Below are 23,386 nucleotides of genomic sequence, written 5' to 3'. Positions count from 1 at the left end.
TTGCCTTTGCAAACAAAATTTTCTAGTACTTTGTGCCTTTTATATACCAATACCCTTAATGGTTCTATGACATTACTTTTTGATTAAACACATATACACATGACATACACAATCCATCCAAAAATTGAACTGTGCAGAGGCAGATCAAGACTTTAACAAATTCTAATAAACTTTATTTAAACTAATAAACTTAGTTACCCCCTCAAGAAGAAATCTCTGACAGAATTTGGTGTTTTTTAATTGTAACCATTCTCATTTACATGTTTCATGTATTTTCTCTAAGCCATCCTGCAATAGACAATATGTCTAAGCAAGGATGCTAGGATTCAAATTATACAAAATAAAATGCTCTTGTTTTAAAATAAAGACACAAACACTTTAAAATCATCCGTCTTTATCTTGAAAATGCTATTGTCAAATGCACATGGCTACACTGGAGCACTCTATGAGCCTATAAGAGACATGAGTAGAATAGTATTATCTGCAAATCATTTATCATAAATAGACTAGTACTCAAAATCTCATAGTAAGGGGAGGGAAGATGGGGGAGAAAAAGGAAAGGAAAAGTGAGGAATCACAAACTGAAATTAAATTTCATGCATGTGCAAGTTTGTCAGGATGAACCCAACTACTCTGTATAAGTATAAAGCTCTAAATTAAAAAAGCATAACCCTCCCTCCAAAAAAAAAAACTCACAGAAAAAAATTATTTCATTACAACTAGAGATTTCATATCTATTTCAATAAGAATAGAACTATAATAATTTCTCACCGATACAATTGCAGTAACATTTGCTGGCTCTCCTATCCTTTCAATGACAAGACGAATAACTGTAGTACTTGTTTCATTAACAACAAATTCTGTTTGCCCAGCAAACCTTATTTCTGTTTCTCCAAATACAAAAGAGATGAATAAAGCTGAAAGAAGGTTTACTAATGAAGATGCAGAGGGCATCCCTATAGGAATAAAGAAAAAAGATTAGTCACATAACATAGCTAATATATTATCATTATATTTTGTATCTATAGATAAAAACATATAATGAAGAGTTCATCGACAACTAAGATATAAATACATCAAACATTAAGCCATCCAACTTGAACTTTTGATGCTGGAGTAAGTTAAAAATTTCACTCTCTTCTTACGGTTCTCCTTTTACTATTTGTAATCAATTTTTTTTCTATGCCATTATGGTATTTATAAGGTAAACTTTATTTACTTTAATTTCTTACAAAACTTATTGGCACAATTTAGTCTCAGAAAAACCTAAGCAGGGGCAGAAAATTAATTAAAGTCCATCTTTCTTCAGATAAAACTGGAAAATACCAGCCAACACTAACACAGTTGAAGCTGAAGTTTTACCTATATATAAAATGATTTCTTGGTTGATGTCTACTTGTTTGTTAATTTATCTTGAATTCTTTTTAATTTAGTCATTGCTAGGAACTGTTAATCCTTCAAAGAAGACCTAAATTTCCAAGACTTAAATTCCATTTTATTAATTAAAATGTCAATACTACTTCTTAGAAAAATCCACATTGCTTTAAATAAGCAAATTTGGTAAAGTGTCTATTTCCTTCTTTTCCATAACTCCTATTGCTTTCCTCTTACTACAATATATGCATTTATGAGTCATCAATATTGTTCCTACTTTCAGCTCTGTTTTCAAAAGCACAACACCGCAGTGGCCTATTGAAAGAAATGCTGTTTTGTAATGTAGATGTACCTCTAAAATGTGAGCAATTTATCTCACGGATCATTAAGATTCCAATGGATCTATGTGATCAGTCACTCGAACATAACGAGTCCATGCATTTTAAAGGAGCGTTGCTTTATGTATGCTATGAGCCAAAATGCCTCCCATTGATCTTTATCATGCCCAAGAGGTAATAAAATGCTCACACATGTGGTATTTCTATCTGGCCACACATGGCTTTTTATTTAGGAATCACCAAATACACAAATTCTTGATATATTCTAGGGTTTAGATGCAATTTGCTCAGTGAAATATATTCAAGGGATGCAGGGTATGATGGCTTAGTGATGTCTCACAGGCTCCCAGTGGCAACCTCCATAGACAGAGATTCAGAGTGCATATGGAGTCCAAGAAAAGGACATAGGCCAACAGGGACAGAGATTCTGGGGGACTGGGACATGTTTTTACAGTTGTTCCTTCTCTCCAAGCAAACCTGTCATTAGGTTAAAGAACTAAAACAGATCTTTTTCAACAGTTGACTTCACCATTCTTTCCTGATTTCTAATCCAGGAACCTTAGTGGAAAGAAAATAGAGGAAAAAATAGGAGAAAAGGAAGGGAAAAAAGCAAAGCGTAAGTGAGAAATGCTTTCCCATGTTTGTTATAGGTAGGAGCAGCTCTGAGCTAAACCAAAGTCAAGGAGGGAAAATCTTGATTCCAAAGCCAGAATGATTTCATATCCCACTTATGACAGGTATAGGAAATAAATGTCTTAGAATGATGGAAAGGATAGGCCTTGGGTGTAAAAGAGAAAGATTGACTTTAGTCTACTGTGATTTTGAAAGAAAATTCTCAAAGCCTGGCATAGGAGGTATAATAGAACTTGATAGAATTAAGAAGACATCTGAGGTTTACATGAAATTATAGCAGAAGAACAGGGAATCACAAACAACTGAGAATTGTGATCAAAATTTGTTATGCATAAGAATCAACTAGACATTTTTGAAAATCCCAATTCCTATTATCAGAAATTCTGATCCAGTTGTTCTAGTTTGAGGCCATTTAGTCTTTTTTTTTTAATTTTTTATTTGTTCTTTCTAGTTATACATGACAGTAGAATGCATTTAGACATATTATACACAAATGGATTATAACTTCCCATTCTTGTGATTGTATATGATGTGGAGTTACATTGGTCATGTATTCATATATGAACTTAGGAAAGTAAAGTCCAATTCATTTTAGTGTCTTCCCTATTCCCATCCTACTCCCTTCCCTTCATTCTCCTTTGTCTGATCCAAAGCACTTATATTCTCGCCCCTCTTTTTACAAGTTAGCATCCATATATTTGAGAGAACATTTAGCTTTTGGTTTTTGGAAATTGGCTTATTTCACTTAACATGATAGTCTCCAGATGCATCCATTTACCAGCAAATGCCATAATTTCATTCTTCATTATGGCTAGGTTCTATTTCATTGTTTATATATACAACACTTTCTTTATCCATTCATCTGTTGAAGGGCACCTAGGTTGGCTCCATAGATTAGCCATTGTGAATTGAGCTGCTGGAAACATTGATGTGGCTGCATCACTATAGTATGCTGATTTTAAGTCCTTTGGGTTTGTTTATAATAACATCCGATTCATTCTGATGCAACTAATCCTTGGGATATACTTGGAAAAACACTGTCTGTCATAACTAATATAAGGGATAGTATGAAGAATATGTCTTCAAGTGGACATATGAAAGGCCCTAGTCTAATAATTCTTCAATAGTAGAGATGTGAACCTACTACAAAGTTCCTCATGTGTTTCTCTACTTATTCTGAAATTGTATTTTTTGATTCCATACACCCTAAAGAAACATTGCAATGACCTATAGAGAGTAATAATGACAACAAATACTTACATAGTGCTGTTTGGGTATTTATACACACATTAATGCATTTAATCCCTTCATATCTCTGTGAAGGTTACAGTATCATTAATACCATTGTATAGTGTGAAAACTAAGTCTTGTAGTCCCAGCAGCTAGGGAGGCTAAGGCCAGGAGATTGTGAATTCAAAGCCAGCATTAGCAATTTAGTTAGGCCCTAAGCAACTTAGCAAGACACTGTCTCTAAATAAAATATAAAAAGGGCTGCTGGGGATGTGGCTCAGTGGTTAAGCACCCTTCAGTTCAATCCCAGTACAAAAAAAAAAAAAGAAAGAAAGAAAAGAAAATTAAGGCACAGACAGGTTAGTTACCATGTCTTGTCATTCAGTTAAGCTAAGTGGCTAGGCAGGATTTGAATCCTAGAGTCCACTGCTAGACTCTTTTACCCAGAGACCCAACTACACTACCTCTTACATTTTAATCCTAGAAATCACACATCTCCATCTTAAATAATCTGATAGATTATTCATACTACATTTCCCCAAGCATTTAAATACTTCAAACTAAAATGCAAAATATCCAAACTGCCACAAAATTCATAATTATGAGACTTCTAAAAGTGTGCACCTTATTATTCTGGTAAATGTTACATGTATTTAAATGATACTACTATTCTCTTGGCTATTTTAAATATTTAACAGCATCTTTTATTGTCAGGACCAGTGAACTCAAAAGCTGCATTCTTACAATTTCCCAGGCAATTAGAGCTTTAAGATCTTGTGTTTAGGTCAGTTAAATTCATTTTAAATTGGTTCACATCAATAAGCTTGAAACTGTGCAAAATGAACAAACAAGCATGATTGGAAATGACTCAAACGGTGTGACATCATTGATAATTGCAACTCCTTGGCTTTCATCTATTCACACTGCAAGAAAGGTTGTTGGGGCAAAGTTGGCATTCAACAGAAATTAAAAGATGAAAAAAAGCTTTGAAAATGACGTTTCCATTAGAAGACAGGGGTAATTACACAAAAGCTGAACAGTTCTTTTTTAGAGTAACTAAGTACATTTTCCTCTGTCATACTAAAAAATTTAGTGTTTAGAACTTCCTTTATGTTTTATTAAACTCAGAAGATTAGGCATAAGTAATTTGCACCATTAATAATATTACTAACATCACAGGTCACTTTTTCTCTTATTAGATTTAATAAAAAAATTTTACATGCCACATCAGACCACTTATTTTAAATTTTTCTATAAAATGAATTTCAAACATATGTTTGAAGGTCATAATGTGCGTAATTCATGCTGTCACAATCGTGAAAGAATAACTTCAGCATCAATGACATTCTTCCTCTTCTCTCTACTGGCATGCTACTTCAGTCCTCAAACCCTCTCATTTCTAACTACCATCTATGTTCTCACACCTCCCACTCTTGTTGGGTATGATTCAGAGGAAGTTAAAACTGTTCCTGCAAATCAATGTCTCATCCCTTCATAGATCTCTTACTGTGTTAAACAGATAACTTGAGAGTTAGGTTACTTTCTTCCTTCCTATTTTCTGAATTATACTATAAAGTTTTGATTGTCTTGATAACACACAGGTGCAGAGTCCACAGGTTCTTTAGTTCTAATAATCATATTCACTCTACCAACAAGTCACCTAATTCTGTAAGCAAAGAAAATTTCAGAATTGAAACCTGGAATGCATTAGAGTAGCTCTTAAAATGTAAACTGATTATTTTCAGAGAGCAATTTACAGCTTAGCATAAGGACTGTATATTGAGTGCCTACTGTATGTTTTAGCACACTGTGCTAATTGCTGAGGACACAAGAATACTTAAGATATAGTCCTTGCCTCCAAAAACCTCAAAGGGATATGTAAATGATTCAGATGGGGGTAATAAAGTCAAGAAGACAGAATTCTAAGACTTTTGCTTAAACACAGGGATGTAGATTATCTGTACCTCAAGGGTTTGAGATTGTGATGATTGGAGTCAGTTTCTCCCACGAACTGGAAATGAAACCAATAGGTGAAGAATGAATCGAGAGGTGGAAAGGAGAACCAAGCTTAAGTTTCTGAATCCACTTTTACTCTTGATTTTCCAGTTACTGAGACAATGAATCACACTTTTGTTCTATGGGTTTGGGTTGGACTTTCTGTCTCCTTCAATGTCAATCTCCAACCTGTGACGTTGTGAACTAGTGTTAAGATGTGCCACATGGAAGGTCCCCCCCGTCCACTCTAGCATGCAGCAGCATTAGTCCTGTGCACCTTTGCTCTGCTCATGCAATTTTCACTACCATTTGTACTCAAAGTACGTATTCTCCCCTCCACCTCAAAACTGGGAATGGCTAGTTAAAAAATTTAGAACATTTAGATAAACAAAGAATGTTTTCAGAATAGAACATTGCAAGACACGAGTACACCATATTGACTCAGTTCCTGAAAAAGTTAATATTCTGATTGTCACTAAGGAAGCCCAATATCATGTTTCTTTCAATCAATCAGATATTAATTCCTTTCTACTGCTATTCTCCAGATGCCCCTTTCTTTCCTTTGAAATTTTTTTCTTTTTCTCTACTTCGTTCCTTACTTAAATTACTAGCATAATACATTTAATATCATAAAACATCATCACTCAACAGCAATGTGTTGTAACCAAAGAATTCTAAATCTTGTTTATCAAGGCTAGCATTGTTCTCTATCTAACTTCATAGGACTGAGTACCTTAGGAAATAAACAAGTATAGCATGTTTTGAAAACATGGCAATTGTCTCCAATTTCAGGGCTCAATAACTTTAAAGAAGCAGAGATGAAAAATTAACACTGTTAAAAATAAGTAAATAAATAGATAGATAGATTAGATAGATAGATAGATAGATAGATAAAGGTTCAAGACCCAAAAGATGACAATGTAAAGAAAAACAAAGTTGGATGATTTTACAATAATCAACTTAAAGAAAAACTTTTCTCAGTTTGAAAGTTAGCTCTCTTTTGTAAGTTTCAGAATAAGCAACTGTACAATATCTATGAGTGATGGGAGAAGATCCCCCAAAAGACAAACAGCATTGTGCAGAATCCAAGGGATGTTTTGGCTTCTCAGCTTCAGCTTTTAACGTCAATGCTGCATCAAGCATCTTCCCACGGTGTGACCACCAGGTAATTAATACCGAAAATATGATCCTAATAGAGCAAGGTTTTCAAGTTTAGAATTACCTGAATTCTATTACATTTACTAAGGGGCATTCTAAAACTATAGAATTACTCCCATGGAACAGGAGAAGTTTCATCATTCGTATCATCAATTATTTAGCATCTAAGAATTTTTAATCTGTGTTGTTTGTATTTGGTAAGTACTACAAAAACCGAACTTTTCCTTTTTTCATACCAAAATAGAATTTAAATTTGAAACTTTAACAACAAATGATAAAAATAGAAGAAATTTTTTTAATATATTTTGTTTCTGACAACATAATAAGTGTACATATTTATGGAACACACTGGGACAATTCAATACATCTATACAATTGTAATGATCAGATCAGGTTAACTGTCATATCTATCACTTCAAACATTTGTCACTTCTGTGTGTGTGTGTGTGTGTGTGTGTGTGTTTTAAAGGTTTCAATTAATTGTTGTCAACTGTAGCTATCCCAATGTACTACAAAGCATTAGAAATTATTCTTGCTAACCAACTACATCCCTATATTTATTTACCACCTTCTCTCCACTGTATCTCCCCAACACCCTTCCCAAGCTCTGATAACCACTATTCTATTCTCTACTTTTTTTAATATCAACTTTTATCTTCTAAAGGTAAGTGAGAAAAGGCAATATTTGTCTTTCTGCACCTGACTTATGTCACTTAATATAAAAACATTGTTTAGTTCTATCCATGTTGCTACAAATGACATGACTGCATTATTTTATATGGCTGAATAATATTCTACCATGTAGATATACAACATTTTCTGTAACCACTCATTCATAAATAGATACCTAGGTTGATCATTTTGCCTATTGTGAATATGCTGCGATAATGTGTGAGTGAAAACATTATCATATGAAAAAAATAATAGTCTCTCAGAATATAGCTAACACAATTACCTTTATTTTTATTTATTTATGTTTAATCTTTAAGGAATGCATTGTTCTATTTACCTTTAAATAACTTGTGTATGTTCGTGGCACAATATTTTTTTAAAAAAAAACAAAAAAATAAATGGTGAAAAATAAGTCTCCCTCACAGTGGCCCCACCAGCCATATGCTTGTCCTACCCATAGTCTACTACTTTTGTGAACTTCATTTGTAGCTTTCAAGAGATACTTGATACTAATGTGAATACATATACATGTATATGTACATATATAAATGACACTAATGTGTATACACCCACAAATATATATGTATTTCTGAAAAAATATATTTATTTATAAAAAATTCCTGGGACAGACTTTGTTTTCTTTCACATACCGAGACAGGAATAAGTACACCTTTCCAAGATGTTGATGAATAAGGGGATACCTGGCTTCTCTGTAGATATTCTTGTTGGTAGCATGTTTACTCTCTCAATTATACACTGTCATCATTAGAGATTCATCAATAAAGGGACAGTTTCCATTGAACAGATATAAAGACCAAGACTTCTGGGACCCAACAGGAGAAGGACTAAGGTCTCAGCATTCAGTCAACATCTGGTCTCTTACTCCCATTTTCCTCAAGGAGCCTTACCCTCAAACATGCCTCACATCATTGGCAAAAAGATCAAGCTTTAGGTTTGCAGAGAGAATGCAGGACAGATCTGAAAGGATAGGGGTAAGACAGCAGTCACACAAGGCAGAGTAGGAGATGATTCTTAGCTCTTTTGGAGCAATTTTCTTCCCATCAAGTTGCCCGTCTACCATCAAAAGTTACAGAGGCGTCTGGGGCTCCCACTGTCTGTACTTTCCTGTGCATTCTTCGGGCACGTCTGGCTGTTTAGACCTACAGCAGGCGTACAGTTAAGCTGTTTTGGGTAAGCAAAGCCAATTACTATTCATCCATCTGCTTCCTGGCTCTAAAACTGCATAGCTATTGTTTCCTCTCCTCTTCCACTTATCCTTGTGATTTTATATAATTTTAAAGTCTATTTCCATAAAGTTTTAAGTGGTGTAGGTAGATACAGTATTAAAGATGTGCTTCTAGGGCTGTGAATGTGGCTCAGTGGCAGAGCATTTGCCTCGCAAATGTGAGGCACTGGGTTTGAGCCTCAGTACCACATGAAAACAAGTAAATAAAATAAAGGTACTGAGTCCAACTACAACTAAAAAAAATTTTTTAAAAAGATGTGCTTCTACAGTTACTATATTTCTCAATTTACATATTCAAGATCTCCTTAAATCCTGGCTGCTATGATTCTATAAAATGCTTTAGAGCTTCTCATCAAGTGCTTCTTACAGTTTATTCTCATCACCTTCATATTTTTAACTACTTTTTTATTCTTTCACGTAACTCCCATACATTAATCATAAGAGGAATAATAATAAAGGAGCACTTAATCAGGAGTCAAAGGACCTAAGATTGAATCCCACATTGGATGATTTCCTTTGTGTTCACAACATGATTTCTTCAACTTTTGCGTACATTTGAAATTTTCCATAATAAAAAGTATTTTATAAGAGAACCTTTAAAGGCAATTTCATTGCACTCAGTAAATAACCACTCTCTACTCACTTGTCAGGCCATGCTGGACTTGAATGTCTCAAGCCCTTGCCCACATTTCTGCCACCACTGGTGGCTCCCAAAGCTTGTGGGTACAGACATGAGGCTCATGTAATGATTAATTTAAGAATGAACATCCAATACTTGGATATAAGGCAAAAATGTGTGTGGAAGTTAGTTGGTTTTTTTTTTTTCAGTAAGAGTCTACCTCAGGTATAATCTCTTTTTTATTAGTGCATTATAGTTATACATAATATCAGAATAATATACATAATATCATTTTGTTACAATTATATAACTAAGGAATATAATTTACCCTAATTCAGGCCCCAGCACTTCCCCTTTTCCTCCCCTTCTCTCTCCCTCTGTTCCATTTACTGATTTTGTTCTATTTATTTAAAGTTTGTTTGTTTGTTTTTAATAAGGCACTATAGATATTCATAAAGGTGAAATTCACTGTGGTATGTTCACCTATGTACATAGGATAGTTTGGTCACATTCATTACACTGTTCCTCCCTTTTCCTCCTCCCTCACCGTTAATCCCCTTCACAGATCTGACCTTTATTTTCAAGGAATTCTGGTCCCCCCTCCTTCTTTTTCTCCCTCATTTTACTCAGTTTCTGCATATGAGAGAAAACATTCAAACCTTGCATTTCTGGGTCTGGTTTATTTCAGTTAGTGTGACAGTCTCCAGTTCCATCCATTTACCAGAAAATGCCCTCATTCATTTTTCTTTATGGTTGAGTAAAACTCCATTGTGTATATAAAGCACATTTTATTTATTCATTTCTTTCTTGACAGGCATCCTGGCTGGTTCCATAATTTGACTATTGTGTAACTATGCTACTATAAATATTGATGTGGCTATATCCATATAGTAGGCTGATTTTAAATTCTTTGAATCTATACCAAGGAATGGGATAGCTGAGTCATTTGGTAGTTCCATTCCTAGTTTTTTGAGCAATCTACATACTGCTTTCCAGAATGGTTGTACTAATTTTCAGTCCCACCAACAATGAATGAGTGTACCTTTTTTCCTACATTCTAACCCAATATTTGTTACATTTGTATTCTTGATTACCATTCTGACTGGAGTGAGATGAAATCTCAGCGTAATTTATATTTGCATTTCTCTAATTGCTAGAGAGGTTGAACATTTTTTTCATATATTTGTTGGCTATTTGTATTTCTCCTTTTAGGAAGTACCTGCAGAGTTCTTTTGCCCAATTATTAACTGGGTTGGTTTTTGTTTATTTGTTTGTTTGGGTTTTAAGTTCTTTGAGTTCTTTATGTATTCTGGATATCAATCCCCTATCTGAAGAACAGCTGGCAACGCTCTTCTTCCATGCTGTAGGCTCTCTCCGTGCTTGTTTTCTTCACTGTGCAGAAGTTTTTAACTTTGATACCATTCCAGTTATCCATTTATTTATTGTGTTTTAGGATTCTTGTTAAATTTGGTGCCTATGCCAATATGTTGAAGTACTGAGCCTACATTTTCTTCTAGTAGTTGCAGATATTCTGGTCTAATCCCGACGGTCTTTGACCCACTTTGATTTGACTTTTGCACAAGGTGAGAGATAGTGATTAAGTTTCATTCTCCTCCACAAGGAGATCCAGTTTTCCCAGGACCATTTAGGCTATCTTTTCCCCAACGTTTTTTGAGCACCTTTGTTGACTATCAGAAAACTGTATCTAAGTAGGTTTGTCTCTGTATCTTTTGTTCCACCGATCTTGGTGTCTACTTTGGTGTCAATACCATGCTTTTTTCTTAATGTAGCTCTGTAGTGTAATTCAAAATTAGGTATTGTGATGCCTCCAGCACCACTCTTCTTATTCAAGATTGCTTTGGCTATTCTGGGTCTTTTATATTTCTAAATGAATTTTACAACTCTTTTTTTTTCTAGTTCTGCAAAGAATGTCATTGGTATTTAGATGAGGATTGCACTGAGTCTGTGTAACACTTTTGATAATGTGACCATTTTAATAATATTAATTCTTTGTCAGTTACTTTCAACTGCATAGACCCACCTAACATTTAGAGAAATGTTTTCTGCTGAATCAGCAGTTTTTTACTACTGATAAAAGACTCCAAAGGACTTAGGAAAAGTACATGTAAAATTTTAGAAAATTTTATCCAGTAAAGGCACAATTTTATTTAGTGAAATAGATAATCCAAAGGTTAATGATAGGACATTAACCAGTTTTTTTTATCTAACCCAGAAATCTTAATATTCCCTTATTCATTTATTTGTAAATTCCTTGTTTCTCATTTGAACCATTATTAACACCTTTTTATTTCCCTCATTAAGTAATGAGTTAAATAAAATCGTTGACATGCTATCATTTTATATTTGTACAATAATTATGTTTGTAAAGTTTTGCAAAATGCATTTTTGGATAGTAGTATTTTTTCAAAATAAACAATATGACACACATAAGACTTTGGTTTCATTTGTGTGAACAACAGTGCAGTTAGGACTAAAAGTAACCTTTTGCCTAATACAAACAGGATATGTAAATACTTGATGTGAGACATAAAGATTTTTAACTCAAGTATCTTGAATTTGATTTCTATCTTTCCAAAATGGTTACGCTTGGCATTTCCATGAGACTATTGGCTCCCATCTGCACAAGTCCAGAAACTGACCACAAAAGCCATTCAAGCTGCTCATGCTTAGATCACACATGCCCAGCAAGGAAACAGGAAGATACTCATATAGAAGTCTCAATCTTAGAGCTACGTGGGAATCCAGTTAATGATAAGATTTCTCCATCCCACTTTTGAAAAGTATGAAATGAAATTCTCACAATTCTAAATCTTTTAAGGGAAACTTCAAACCCTAAACCAGTCAAGATATGTCCTCATAGCTGATAAATTTGAGTCTGTAACAGCATCTCTATCAAGGCACAGTTAAGACATACTTGTCTTTTTGTTCCTTAGAAAACTAAGGATCAAATGCTTAGCTTTCTTGAGCCACCATTAGATAGCACCTCTCCATCTTCAAAATCAACAATTTATTGAATTATGAGTAGATGTCTTAAGAACCTAAACTTTAAAAATAAAAAAGAATAGATTTTTGCCAACCTATAACTCTTCACAAAAAAATAATTTTATAATTCAGATAATACCTCAAAGACAAAATTCAAAAAAAATCAATAAAACAATTTTCTTAAAATTAATATTTCACAGAAAATAGATCTAATTAATTCTAGCCAAATTAAAAAAATAATAATAATTTACCCCCTAAGATTCAAATTAACAGGGGTCAGGGCCAGGTATAAGACACTTTCTGTAACTTTTTCCTTTGTACCTAGTTATTGGTCATGTTTTGCTTTTACTGAAGAATTTAGGTGCCTGTGTTTTCTAAATGGATGATTTGCATTCGTGGTAGGCAAAGAGGAGAGCAAAAGTAGGACTTCATTTGTAAGTCCAGTGGTTTCAATCCAGAAGTCAGAGACTTGTGTTGTAGTCCATACCGTGTTCATAAAAATAATACCAAAAAAAAAAATCACTTTTGCCAAGATTTAAAATTGAGAAAGATTCACATTTTAAATTGTTTTGCAAAATTACCAGAACTGGCAAATCCAGGTCCACAATTCTCCGTGGCATCAATTGGCAGGAATTAGGCAAGAAGCAGCTGTTGTTCAGATGATTTTTTTTTTCCCTAGAACCCTCACAATGCCCTCTCAGACTAGAGTCAAAGAGGACGGTAAAATATTTTTCACACTCATGTCATTCAAAGGTCGAAAAGGAGATGTGCATGTGTGCATGAGCACACAACCTTGAGTACTACCTCCCAGCAGTGCTCCAGGAATTTGATTTTATAGGATAACAGGAAATATCCTTGGCAATGCCTAGGTGAGCATCCTACTGTAGATGCCTTGATATTTCTAGCTGGACACTGCAGGTGTTCAGCTCTCAGTCATCTCCAAAATGAAAGCTAGCACTGGACCCAGCATCAATCATGAGCTCTAATCTGATCTCTGCCACCTTCCTAGCTGTATGAGTATACCTGGGCCTCTCCCTTCTCTGGGCATCAAGTTGCCTCAACTGGGAAAACAAAGTAAAAAGAAGGGCTGCAGTCCTAGGGTAGTCAAGAGGTACAGAGGTGGTTCAAGGTTCCAGGCTCCTGACCTTCAATTTCCACATGGTCAGGAAACATCATTGGTATCCTAGACTGCCCTGTGTGAGGACCCATCCTCCTTCTGGCCCCACCCCACCCCCACAGGAGCAACATTACAATAAGATAATGTTTGAGATAAATGAGGAGCAACAGGAACCTGGGAAAGTTTGAAAAGAGCAATGAAAACTCACAATGGACCTCAAGTCAGATGGGGAATGAATTGAAACACCGTTTGAAAAAAAACAAAATGGTGGAGCTCCTGCTGTTCCTGGATGAGCTCCACAACTGAACTCAGTATGTCAGGTACTCCCACTCAGCTTAATAGGCATGAGACCCACAGGTGAAAGAAAAGCTTGGAAACACTGGAAAGGCCCACATCCTGGCTGCACTCAACACTACAGAGAGAGAGAACAGTACTTTTCAGAGTGAGAACAAGTGGTATTCTATCTGTAATAAGTTGTGCATCCTTCAGGCTTAAAAAAGTAGTGGGGGCAGGAATAGAAAAGAAAAAGACCAAAGGCCCAGAAGGTATTCTGAGATAGGAATTATAGCCAACCCTCCCACCCACCCCCCACCAAAGCCCAGTACCATCTTCAAGCTTAAACACTACAAATATTTTAACCATCTCATTTTTGCTGAGCTCCTAACATGATTATATCTTAGAGTTGTTTTTTTTTTATTTTTATTTTTATTTTTATGATCTTGGTAGTTTTAAGGAATAATAGTTTTTTCTGGCACAGCTGGGATTTGTCTGATGACTTTCTCATGATTAGACTGGGGTGGTGGTTTTGGGATAAGTCCAAGTAGGCCAGTGACATTCTCACTTAGTGTGTCATAGCAAAACTATATATTATCCACAGGACATTGATGTTGAGCTTGATCAGCTGGCTGAGATAGTGTTTCCCACTAACTACACCATACTCCTGGAAGGAAGTTACTATGGGCAGCATCTCTCCTCCCCCTCCTTTTTTTTTAAAGAATCTGTTTTACTTTAACTCAGTAAAGCTCACTTCCACCCCCCGATTCATTGTTAAAAATGATACCAGACATTGAAACATTATTTGATGTTGCACTGCAAATCGAAGTAACTTGGTGGTGGACTCAGAAAATGCCAGGGATATACATGGAAGTCCAAGGGAATAAATGAAATACAGAACCACTGCAGCGTTCAGTTTCTGAAGACGTGTTGTCAAAAGGTTAACTGGCAATTTCAGATTTTGTTCTTTCAATTCTCTGAAGTCCTATGTGTCTAAGCTCATGACTTCTTCTGCTAACAAATCTTTGGTTATCATGTCCTAAGTTGTACTGATGCTGTATACCCTATTTATTGTTCAAGCTTCCAGCAAGGCCCAACTGACCATTGATTTCTACTATTTCCTAGGTCAATTTCTTGAAACAATGGTAAAGTCTCTGGCAATATCATTGATGAGCCACTTTCCAGCCAATAAGAGTTTACACTGTTCTCCAACATTTAGACTAATGGGCTAGCTGGTGAGTGGCAGTGTCATGCTACAGAAAATGCAGCAGCCCCCACTGATTTAGCATGCCCTGAGCTTACCATGTGGCCAACTGGGGAGCCCCTGGACTTCAGGAGTCTATTTCCTCATCTGTATGCCTACTGACTTCATCTGGATATTTTGACCTTGGATTTACTTACCAAGTCCACAACTTTTCTGTTTTTCTAATGCATTGATTTCTTCTTTAATCTTCATCAATTCTCTATCAGTTCAGTTTATTATAGCTGTAACAATCATAAATGTGATTGTACTCCAAGGACAGCTGCAGCTGCATCTCAATTCCAATAAACTTAGCAGCTGATGTGATGATATCCTAGCTTTGAAAGTGTGCTGCTTCACATATTAGTTCCAGTTTGACATAGATATTATTTAGCAGAATGGGATTTTCCCTAATCTCCAAGAAGGAAAAAAAGAATTTTTTATTTTATTATAGTCTTCTATTCGTTGTAATAAAACATAGTCTTTAATTTTGTTCACAACATATTGTCTTCCAGTCACCACTTTCATTTATTAACACAGAAGAGAATTGTACAAGCATAACTATAACATGAAAAAAACACTTTGATACTTTGGTCTTGCCCACACTTTGTTACGATAAAGTAACTTCTTCAAAGTGGCCACACTGGCTAAATAAATGTTGTTCAATTACTTATGTAAAGCACTAGAAGCTCACTGTGGTCCAGACAAGTAATTCTCTTTACCATTTATAAGGTGCTTAAGTGACACATTACATATTGTCATTGCCAGTAGCTACTTTTTTGTTTATTTAATTTTTTTTTCGTGCCTTATAATTGTACATAATCATGGGATTCATTGTGACATATTCATATATGAATATAACAAAATTAGGCCCATTCCATTTCCCATAATCTTCCCCTACTTTCATTCCCTGCAAGTAGCCATTTTCTAATTTAAACAAGACACTTTTTAAAAATAAAATCCTGTGACTTACTAATTTTTAAAATACCCGCAGGCCTCAAAGACTATACAAAATGCTATTAAAATAAGAGTCTTAATTCGAAATGACTGTATCTGAACATATTCTACTCTTTCCCCAACTTCTACATTCCTCAATGACTTTGAAACTTATAAAATCTAAATCTGTATCACACATTTCTCCATCTCAGGAAGTTTGAGGCCAGTGATCTTAGGTATTAATTTATTTCTCCATCTGCCTCACAGACATTGAACTTGTGAGAAACGAATCTAGTATGCTACAATGTTTTGACAATATACTTGTAACTCTGTAGAAAAATCTGAGATTAGACTTCTCTGGCTTCTCAATTTCATAGTAGTTTATAAGTAAAAAGTACAATGAAAAAACCTAAGATCTGTTTTTTATGAATTTCTATAATGCTTTGTAAGATTATAAAAGTAACATCAAACAGGTACATATCTTCCATATACTAAAATGAATCTACAAAAGATTGCCAAACCCCCTCCAGAAATAGCACTGACTCCAGAATAAACTCATTCCAGACAAGTTTTTTACTGATCAAAGTGTGAATAACATCTATCAGACATAAAAAATTTTATGTCAAAGTAGAAAATTTTTCAGTTCAAGGAATGCCTAGGAGTTTATTAATAAGAGACCACAAATACTCATACATTGTTGATGGTACTGCAAATTGGTGCAAACAGTCTGGAAAGCAATATGGAGATTCCTCAGGAAACTTTGAATGGAACCATTTGACCCCCAGTTATCCCACTCCTCAACATGTACCATAAGGACCTAAAATCAGCATACTATTGTGATGTGGTCACATCAATGTTTATAGTAGCTCAATTCACAATAGCTAAGCTGTGGAACCAACCTAGGTGCCCTTCAACAGATAAATGGATTAAAAAAAGGGCAGTATGTATACACAATGAAATATTATTCAGTCATAAAGAATAACATTATGCCATTTGCCAGTAAATGAATGGAACTGCTAAGTGAAATAAGCCAATCCCATAAAATCAAAGGTGGAATGTTCTCTCTGATATGTGGATGCTAAAACACATGGAGGGTCTGAATAGAAGTTCGTTGGATTAAACAAAGGGGAATGAAAGGAAGGGAGGGGAAATGGGAATAGGAAAAACAGAATGAATTACACATAACTTTTCTAAGTTCATATACAAATACAACCAGTGTAACTCTACATCATGTGCAACCACAAGAATGGGAAGTTAAGCTCCACGTATGTATGATATGTCAAAATATTCTCTTGTCATGTATAACTAAAAAGAACAAATTTTTTAAGAAAAATAAAAAGCAACTGAGATGAATCTGACCTGTATAAAACATTTCTATAATATCTTCTGATTTTTTTATTTTAAGTCAGGTATTTATCACATTTGATTTAAATTCATCTTCACAGAAAAGCAATTGCCTGATAATATATTGGGTTTACTCTTTTTTGGCTTCTACAAACATGCTTGGTCAATATACCTGGCTTTTCTTAAAGCGTTCACTCTAACTTATACAACACTTTCTTTTCTTACCTTAAACTTCCACTCTTTGGGGATTTTTGAGGTCATGATCTGCTTCCTACACATATTCCAAAATTAAGTGTTTCTCCTCTTTTCTTACTATTAAAGGATATAGTATTTATTTTCTATTAAGTGTAATTTTAAAGGCAGCTTAAACTCTGGTTTTAGTATTAGTCCTAAGGCTGGGGTAACGGAAAAAAGTCAACCAATCAGGAACATTTAAAATGAATTCCTGTTTTAATTATTAAAAATACTTTCAGTCTAAAGTTCTACTTCTGGAAATATCCTAGTAGAAGTTATATGAATGGAAATTGCGTGAGTTAATAACAATAATGCACACAATTAAGCACTATAAGCTGTGCTAAGAGTATTATATACATTGTTTCATGTGACCTCATGACTCCTTTCTCAGGTCGATGATTTAATTCCACATTTTCTGATAAGAGAACATGTTTAGGAGTACAACTGAGATTTAGAGGTGCTAAATCTACTTGCCAAGCTAAACACAAATGGTAAGGACTGAGCCTGGATTTAACCTGGACAATGTGATCTGGTTCGATTTGACTAGAATGTTCTTGTGGCTGTCATACGACAAAAAATGATTAATTAATGATTAACTCATTCCTAGGAATCCTTAGTACGTAACAAGTATGAACTAGCCCACAACACCCCCTGGTGCAATTGGATCACCACTTCATTGTTTCTTTAAATTAAATTAAATCCTCCAGATGCCATGCACCATGCTGGCAAGAAATCCATTTTACTTCCTGGAGCTCCCCTACTTGCATGCTCCAGAATTTCAGGGGCTTATGCATTCCTCAAAAAGGTCTTATGTCTCCCAGAACACACTGTTCTATGCTGCAACTAAGTCTTTATACCTGGTGCCCTGTCCAAAGTTGATTCTCCTCCATCAGGCCAGGCTTGCTGCTTTGGGCTATGGCTTCCTGCCTCACTGGACTCTGCTCTTAGTATGGGCTAGTTTGACTCTCTGCAGGAAGGTTGCTTCACTGCCAATCACTTCTTTAGTGCTATCTTTGAGCCAGAGGGTCTTTAAAGACTCTTTCCAGTTACAGTGCTTAGTGTCAAATCTTTTTCAAAGCTTAGTCCTTAGTGGACAGTATTGTTATGCTGTGGCTGTATCTAATATTTGTTCTTCATTCAACAATATTCAAAACATACTTCCTGTGTTTCCTGTCTGCCAGGAATTTTTTTTTCTTTTTTTTATTGGTTGTTCAAAACATTACAAAGCTCTTGTCATATCATATTTCATACATTAGATTCAAGTGGGTTATGAACTCCCATTTTTACCCCAAATACAGATTGCAGAATCACATTGGTTACACATCCACATTTTTACATAATGCCCTATTAGTAACTGTTGTATTCTGCTACCTTTCCTATCCTCTACTATCCTCCCTCCTCTCCCCTCCCATCTTCTCTCTCTACCCTATCTACTGTAATTCATTTCTCTCCTTGTTTATTTTCCCATTCCCCTCACAACCTCTTATATATAATTTTGTATAACAATGAGGGTCTCCCTCCATTTCCATGCAATTTCCCTTTTCTCTCCCTTTCCCTCCCACCTCATGGCTCTGTTTAATGTTAATCTTTTCTTCCTGCTCTTCCTCCCTGCTCTGTTCTTAGTTGCTCTCATTATATCAAAGAAGACATTCGGTATTTGTTTTTTAGGGATTGGCTAGCTTCACTAAGCATAATCTGCTCTAGTGCCATCCATTTCCCTGCAAATTCCATGATTTTGTTATTTTTTAGTGCTGCGTAATACTCCATGGTGTATAAATGCCACATTTTTTTATCCATTCATCTATTGAAGGGCATCTAGGTTGGTTCCACAGTCTAGCTATTGTGAATTGTGCTGCTATGAACATCGATGTGGCAGTATCCCTGTAGTACGCTCTTTTAAGGTCTTCAGGGAATAGTCCGAGAAGGGAAGTAGCTGGGTAAAATGGTGGTTCCATTCCCAGCTTTCCCAGGAATCTCCATACTGCTTTCCAAATTGGCCGCACCAGTTTGCAGTTCCACCAGCAAAGTCAGAAAAGATTTTGAAGCTTCTGCCATGTTGTTGTGGAATGCTTGTTCCAATGGAAGTCAGTGACAATTTGCTTACTCGAGACTGCCACACTTCCAGGAAACTAAGCCTGCAATAGGGAGAGGCTATATGGAAAAATATATACCTGGACATCCTCCAGCCATCTCCCCATATCATGTGCAGCCATGACCTTACAACACTGATAATGAGATGTGAGTAACTAAGCAGTCAGATGACTCTTAAGCCTCAGCCACAACCTGGCTATAACTCTATGGATCCCAACTAAGAAGAGCCTACCTAAGCCCTTCTATCCCAGAAGTAAGAGAGATCACCATAAATTAATTTAAGCCACTAAGTCTTGGGGTGGTATATTATATAACAAAAGATAACTATATCATGTTTTCTTTTATACATTAATTCCCCAAATAAAATGCAATGTGTCACTTTAATTTTTTACATAATTATTTAAAATAATGAGGAAAGTCATAGGATGAAACATCAAAGATCATATATGTATAGATTGATAGATACAGATACAGCTATAGATTTTTTTATTGTTGTTCTTATTGCACTGGAGATTTAACTTAGGGGTACTTTACCTAAGTTTACCACTGAGTTACATCCTCAGTCCTTCTATTTTAAGACAAGGTCTTGCTGAGTTGCTCAGGGTCTCACTAAATTTCTAAGGCTGGCCTCAAATTTGCAATCCTCCTGTCTCAGCCTCTCAAGTCCCTGAGATTACAGGCATGCATCACCATAGCAGCAAACAGAATATATTTAATTTAAAACTTAACTTTCATGATTCAATGTAATTCAAAATAAAATATTTTACATTAAATAAATAAACACACAAATACATTTATGTATACAAGACAGTGTGTACATAATAAAGTACTGGAAGACCAGTGGTCAACTTTGGATGAAGGACTTTCAAGTGACTTAGGTGTTTCTTTGTGCTCTCTTATCTCTTCCCTAGTTTCTGCATTGGATATTTTTTAGCTTGATTATACTGCTCTTGAAAAGCAAAAAAAAAAAAAAAAAAAACTAGGAATTAGTACTCTAAATCTAAACCTTACAACCAATCATTTAATACCCCTTCTCTAACACTTGAATTGTGGGTGTTAACCCCCAGAGATAATTACAACCTACAAACTACAATCTTGCACTTAAATAAATGTATTCTCAAACCTACAAGCAAAACAGAGAACTTTGTGAAATGTTTCATACTCACCTGTTTTTTAATAAAATAAAAAGGCAGAAATATCATTTAAGCTAAACAAGAACACAGACTTAAAACAAATTTCAATCTTTTCTTTAACTCTTCCCAAACTATTCTCTTCATTTCTCCCATGCTCCGTTTTCCCCTCAGCTGCAATGCATCACTTAAGGAGAGAAGCCACAATTCTCCTCACATATGTATTTCAGAGCCTCGTGTGAGATCTATGTAACTAAAACTTAACCTTGGAAGAAAACTTGCAAGAGCAAAGGCAGCCTTTCCTAGAATTCATTGAGTGTGTGCACTATGATACCTTTCATCTCTTGACATGGGACATCCACTGTCATAAACTGAAATATGGGGAGTCTTTTTCTAACAATGTAATGACTCCCTCAGATTTACCTATTTTACTATTTTTATTATTTTGATTTTCATCAATGAGTTCAGCATACAAAACACACTGAATTTATATCCCCATTCTACCCTCACTTTCTATCATTTCTTCACTTCTAAAACTCACACTCAATAATTGGACTTTAAAAAAAAGGATATCTATCATGTTTTTCTTTGTGTTTCTTACAATTCATGAAAAAAATACTTTTTTGATTCTTTATTCTTCCAATGTGAAATTTTCATTTGATCTTTTAAATCCAGAGTTCATTTACATTAAATGAAATCAACTTGGAGTTATGAGGTTATAAGAAGGTAGGCTAAGGAGGTTTTACATGACTTACTTGAATTTCTCTTCTAACTAGAACTCACTTTCCCATTATCAAAGTCATCCTCTCCCAATTCTAAATCTTTCCTGCTTCCCTAACTTCTGCCAGCTCCTGTGACTTGAAATATTGACTTACGGCTTAGGATATGGAAGGATAGCAATGCAAACATGACTGTCAGGGCAGGAGGTAACTTCCTTGTTCTTGGAGTCCCTTTTTCATGTCACTTGCTGATGCCACAGTCCTCTGGTATTCCTTCTCATGCAGTAGGTACCCCAGCCTCCTTCTCTGGATCCTGGCCTTCTTCTGACCTCCATATGATACAAGATCCCTGTTCCCAGGTCTCTCCATCCACAGTCACTCTCACTGGGTCTCGTTCACTCCACCGCTTTAAATACCTTCCCCCAAATTCACAATCCCAGCCTGACTTATCCCTAAATTCCATGTTGAGACCTCCAAAACACTATGTGATATCTCCAGGTGTAATTTTTTTATAATCTATTTTTTTATTTTCTGAATATATAGCACATTTACATGAAACCAAGATTAAACCTATATAACAAGGTATATCCAAAGAATTCTCATTTCCATTCACCTATTGCTTCCTTCTTCCTATAGATAACAATTTTTAATAGATTTGAATTTAGGTAGTCAGTGATTCTTTTACAACCCTATGTATGTATTGTCAAACAAACAAAAAAAACAAGGCAATTGTGAATCAAATAATGATATAATCACAGACAAATGAATTGTTTCTAGTAGCTTAAGATAATATTTGACTGTATATATTTAGAAAAATAAATTCTGAAGGCAAATATAGCTGCAAAGAAAGCTTATAGTTCATTCAGTATTTTTAGTGGTATTATTAGTATTTTTACATTGTATAAATTTTTATATTTTAGAATACATACTTTGAAATCACATTCTATATATGGCATATATTTTGAAAAACATGCTATAAGATAAGAAGCAAATAACAATTACATATGGAAATAAAATGACAATAATTTTTTAATTATGTAAAATCTCTGAAAGATTAAACTTGAATATGAAATATTAGCATCACTTCCTGATTTGTTTTCTTTGTAAAAATCACCGTATTTCCTGGTTTTTTCCATTTTCTATGACTTAGATATAATGACAACTCAGATACATTAGCACCTCTAGTGCTCAGATTTTTGTCTCTAAACACCATTCTTCAATAAAAGGAACCACAGCTAATTAGAGAAATAACTGGTGTCTGTGGAAGGAAACATGCAAAACAAACTGGCAAGGAAGGTTAAATGGGGCCACATCAAGAGGACACCACAGAAAGATGAAAGGGGTCCCATTGCCTCCTTGCTAAAATTTTTGAGTATCTAAAGGATAATGACTACAATTTTTAGAAATACACTGAATATATAAACCCATATGATCATAAGTATAATTTAAAAAAATAATTTGAATGCCACCACTGCAGGTAACTAGTGCACCAATTCCTTCTTTGAAATTAATACTTAAAAGGACAGAATTAAACATTTATTCTGTTTATCCTAGGTAAACTTCTTTTCAGGGTAACTAAATAGCTTAGCTGTTAAGAAAAAAGTTCTTCATTACAGAAAAATTCCAGCACATGGCAAGACTGGATGAAAGAATGGCACCTATCAGTAACACCAAATAAAATAACATGAGTAACACCAAATAAAAAATTGTTTCTTAGGTGAAACAACTAGATTAAAAGTTGATGGAAAACTCAACAGTGGAGGGATTAGGCTGTCACCACCTGAACCCATTACTAAATACTAGGGTCAGTAAAGTAACAGAGCACACATGATGTGCCTCCAGATCTGCACCAGCACAAAGCCCATAGCACCACCTGTGTATCCTTCTTGCTCAAAAAAGCAAAATCTGACTCTAATTGAGGCTAACTTCTAGTTTACAAGGAAAACTGAGGATAAAGCCAGACTTAGTGGTACACACCTATAATCCTGGCTACTTAGGAGATTGAACAGTCTGGGTAACATAATGTAACCCATC

General features: G+C 35.0%; 1 protein-coding gene across 8 annotated transcripts in view; it reads right to left on the bottom strand.

The window, feature by feature from the left end:
- The window catches only part of Adgrv1 (adhesion G protein-coupled receptor V1), a 545,344-nt gene that overhangs the window by 506,717 nt on the left and 15,241 nt on the right, over nucleotides 1-23,386 (bottom strand). For all 8 annotated transcript variants that reach the window (XM_078044879.1, XM_078044892.1, XM_078044896.1 and 5 more), the window contains exon 2: nucleotides 772-956. In XM_078044879.1, the coding sequence (XP_077901005.1) occupies nucleotides 772-956 (185 nt within the window). The remainder of the gene's footprint in view (nucleotides 1-771; nucleotides 957-23,386) is intronic.

Source organism: Ictidomys tridecemlineatus, chromosome 1, assembly GCF_052094955.1.
Source record: "Ictidomys tridecemlineatus isolate mIctTri1 chromosome 1, mIctTri1.hap1, whole genome shotgun sequence".
Lineage (NCBI taxonomy): Eukaryota > Metazoa > Chordata > Mammalia > Rodentia > Sciuridae > Ictidomys > Ictidomys tridecemlineatus.
The sequence above is the reverse complement of the archived record's forward strand: the minus strand, read 5'-3'. Positions and strand labels throughout refer to the sequence as shown.